The 4,452-nt window shown below is 34.6% G+C and overlaps 1 protein-coding gene across 1 annotated transcript; it reads right to left on the reverse strand.

Annotated features, from left to right (window-relative positions):
• Positions 1–279: 279 nt before the first annotated feature.
• Positions 280–3,147, reverse strand: LOC133682300 (protein TILLER ANGLE CONTROL 1-like). The gene is made up of 5 exons (XM_062105581.1): positions 3,074–3,147; positions 2,886–2,931; positions 1,972–2,567; positions 1,730–1,880; positions 280–483 (listed from the first exon to the last, which is right to left on the reverse strand). Exons 1-5 carry the CDS (start codon positions 3,077–3,079, stop codon positions 470–472), a joined length of 813 nt encoding a protein of 270 aa, XP_061961565.1. The 5' UTR covers positions 3,080–3,147; the 3' UTR covers positions 280–469.
• Between the last annotated feature and the right edge of the window lie 1,305 nt (positions 3,148–4,452).

Genomic DNA, 4,452 nt, shown 5'->3' on the forward strand with positions numbered 1-4,452 from the left:
TGTCATACTCTTTATTGTATTATGTGTTTATAAATTAAACATGTTTTTCTCACTTTTTTAATTTCATTTGTGAATTTTTGTTTTATTTTTCAGCAAAAGAATTTATCTGCTCATTGTTTTGGAAAAGGATAAAAACTTTAGAGGCAAGTGCGTGCCCCAAATGAGGTGCCTCTCCAGCATCCATGCATGCACATTCTGCTACACAAAGTTCAGTAATTTGATACTTCAAAGGATGCATCACAACGTCAAGATCCGTGAACAAATGAAAGCCTGTTAATGTGTTGGCAACCAAACATCCAAATATTTACGAAATCCAAAACAGAAGAAAACTTACAAAACAGATCACATAGTTCCAAGTTACACACACACACACACATGCATACAACAACCCGATTAACATTAACGCAAAAAAATAAATTAACAACAAAACCCAAATCCATCTCTAGCAAATTAGATCATCACTGAAAGCTCATATGGTAGGACCTGCAACACAAGTCACGGCAAGAGAAATGTTAGCAAAGCCACTCTGCAGTACAAATCGCAACGCTACAAATAGTAATCATGCGGTGATGATTGTATACGTAATGTGGAGAAGGGGAGAAAATGTTACTGGTCTGTATACCCTACCAGTCTATGGACAGGCATGGCCAGCCCAACTAGGAGATTACACTGGAGCAGAGTTGGACTCAATTTGAGAAGGAGAATCGTTTGAGCATATTTCCATTCATATCAAAGCTAATTGGAATGTTTTTATTGGATGGCTTCCTCATTGGATTTATGTTTTTAGCTTTTTCCTAGGAGGGACCCCATTACCCTATAGATGATGGCAACCCTATAAGAAATCCATGGAAAATGACAGGGAGGCCAGCTCCAGATCTCTCCCGTCCACCCAGACCATGCATGCGACTAAGGCACGTCCAAGTAGAACAGGTTGTAAAGCACATACGCGAAGTTTAGAAGACCAAGAAGAATTAGAAGATACATCACCTTTTAATTTGATGCTATGGTACGTGTAGCAACATATCATACATAATGTGGGAGATCGTTTTCTGATTTATGTGGCATCGATTGTTAGATGCTAAACGCTACCAAATCACAGAGAAATTAAGATGCAGATTCTTGTCAATCTGGGCCACTCTGAAATTGGAGATTAGGTCCCATATATAACAGAACTAAATAATCTGCCGATGGAAATTGTTGACACACCCAATGATTGGATGTTTAAACATATTGCAATCATCCATTGTACTAAAATGATTATACACAACTTCACAAATTAATTTTTAAGCCGTGTCCTCAAGCGGTATGGTCATATGTGCAGGTTCATTGGATGCATATAATACTTGCTTTAATTATTTTGTCTTTATATTTTAATGTGAAGATTAAGTGAGCATTGGTTAATTATTTAATCGATAAAATTATTTGGCATTATTCTGTCCAGATGGAAGGCGAACTCATGATTTTGGTCTTCTAATATTCACACAATTACTGATATCAAGTAGATAATTTGCTGTTATTATTTCAATCTAGAGTGAAGAAGAGCGAGATCACATTATGATGCTACTCATCTTAATAAGGGTCACCAACCCATCATTTTCCAGTAACTTTTGAGGCAAAGTATAAAGTTGCAAGTTTGCCATATCGATCAGCACACATAATTTACACAAACATTAAATCAAAGGGTTTTTTTTTTTTACTTTTTTTCCTGAGAGAGGCAGAGATCAAGTACCTGATGGAGTTTGAAGCAGAAAAACTGATTCGGCTTCATTTCCCTTGCGGATTTGGACATCCATAATGCCAGGCTTATTTTGATTGTCTGTTTTATTTCCCTTCCCATCAAATTCTGGGTGAATTTTTCTCTTCAACATCCTCCTCATCAACTACAGTACATCATAAAATTGACAAATTGTTACTTGAAAATACCTTGAAGAAAAGTGTATCATTGCACAAGAAGAGAGAATCGATACGTACTTGGTTGAGTTTTTTAATTGGACGCGAATCCTCTCCTGGGCGAGGACGTATTAGCTTCTTGGCGAAAGAAAGGCCACCCTTGGCACGAGCAACCGGCTTTTTATTACCTGATTTGGTCTCAATTTCAACAGAATCCGGCTTCTTTTTCATGTCAGCATCTTCCAAGAACAGTTCTGCCAGTGTTATTCTTTCTCCTTTCCTTCTTCTTTGTTCTTGCTCGGTGATACTAGAGTTGGTTATGACATCACATGTCACGGTATTTGATCCAGTTCCCTCAAAACTGTGCTCAAATGTTGCATATATCAAAGGGCTCACTTCTTCATCTTCAACATTGTCATCATCAAAATAATCATCATCAACTGAGTATTGTTCTTGTTCCCTTTCTACTTCCTCCTCCTCTTCACTTTCCAAAATGAAATACTGATCATTTTGTTGGTTAAAGGGTTTTAAAGGGTCAAGACCTAATGTGCCAATTGTTAAAATGCCATCTTTCCAACCATCAAGCACATCCACCAGGGCTACTTGTTTCAGCAATGCTTGCTTGTCAGCCTCATTTGTAATGGATTCAGCCTTCTTCACATTTCTAGCTAGCCCATCTGGTTAAAACAAATTTCTCATCCATTTAATTGAACAATTATATAAACAACAATCACAGTCACACTTAAATAATAATTTTAATGATTTTGATTAGCAAAACCAGTGTTCGATAATGATTGTGACACAGGCTTGTTGGGGAATAATTAAAAAAGAGGCGAACTAAAATCAACAAGGCACTCATTTATAGAGGACACGATGATTATTATAATACTAAAAATAAATTCTCGAGACCGAGTCAACTAGACTTTTGTTCCATTCAAAAATCCAGTTTGTTCCAGTAGTGAAAAAAGAGACAGAAATACGAATGAATATCAAACCTTTGATTGCGCCATGATGAAACCTCCTCTGCACCCAGTTGAAGATCTGTTTCCAAGAGAAAAAAACATTAGTAAACAATAAAAGATCATCACTAGAACAACTGTAGAGAGTGAGAGTAGATGATCAGCCTGGCCATAAAAAAGCATCAAGATACATTTCAATTTTGATAATGTGCTATACTTCTAACCTTCATGTTCACAGCAAGTTCTTGGCAATGGAATTGGTACAAAGGAAATGTCAAAATGAGGGAAATGATTTTGAAGAAAGAACTAAAAAGCAGGGGTATCAAGTGGGTGGAGGCCTTTGGTGATAACACGTGTCCATGAGTAGTGGGGCCTCTCATATAGCCTATGTTTTGGGGTGCATGGCATGTTTGTGAGCCACAATGTTGGGTCTTTCTGGCATGATCGATGTGTCAAAATTCTCGAAGTGATGTGCAGAGTGTGTATCCCTCTCTGTTGCATGCTAGCTACTGATACAGAGATCTACTAAAGACCTACCCAATCTCTTTTGCCATCTTTTATCGATTTGTTAACATTTTCACCTCATCATATTATTTGTTAATATAAATTATATTTTGAAATTTTATTTAATAATTTAAATTATAAGATGGTTTTTTAACATGGTATCAAAGCCTTGATGACCAAGCAGTTACGAGTTCGAATCTCATCATCCCCATTTATTTGATAAAGATAATGTGAACTTGTGCAAGTTTCAAGCCCAAAAAGCTTTCATTTAAGGAGGGATGTTAGATAATAATATAAATCATATCTTGAAGCCTCACCTAACAGTTTAAGCTATTGGATTGAGATGGTTCTTTGACAATATTGAACTGTTTTCTCCTTAATTAGTTATCCAGTACACTTGGATAAGATTTGATAGGGAGCACGAGACACTGAGACAGATATGAGATAAAAATTTCCCATGTTTGATTCTACAAGGAACATGGTTGATTAACTGGTTTCTTGGTATTGTTCCATGCTAAATTGATTATATATATAACAAGCATTTTTAATAAGTAAGTATTTTTTATTAATTTTGTTTAAATATGTTTTCAATATATACTAGAATTGTGTTTCAATCTCTAATACTTTTAATATGTGTTTAGTATACATTCTAGAATCCTTATATGTTTTTAGTTTTGATTGTACATTTGCTGTGATATAGAAAAATACATGCTTAGAAACCAAACTCATACAAAAATTAGTTTAATTCCTAGATATATAATTTTTACTAGCAAACAATCAATGCTTATTAGTCTAATTTTAAGAAAATCAATACATATTTGAACTAGATAAACAAATTAAAATTAATATATATATATATATATATATATATATATATGCCTATGCCAATGCCAAACAATGTGTCTAAGAAGCTCATAACTTTATATCTGATTGTGTCAGACTGCACATAAATTTTGCTAATAAATTCTATAAGTCCCGTGTTTTATAAAAAGTCCAGTAAACTTTTCTAGCTCATCTTTTTTTTTGGTTAATAATCAAAATTTTATTTAAAAAAAACTAAAAAGATAATAGCTTAATTTTACATCAAATGAACAAGTAG

Source organism: Populus nigra, chromosome 2 (genome assembly GCF_951802175.1).
Source record: "Populus nigra chromosome 2, ddPopNigr1.1, whole genome shotgun sequence".
Lineage (NCBI taxonomy): Eukaryota > Viridiplantae > Streptophyta > Magnoliopsida > Malpighiales > Salicaceae > Populus > Populus nigra.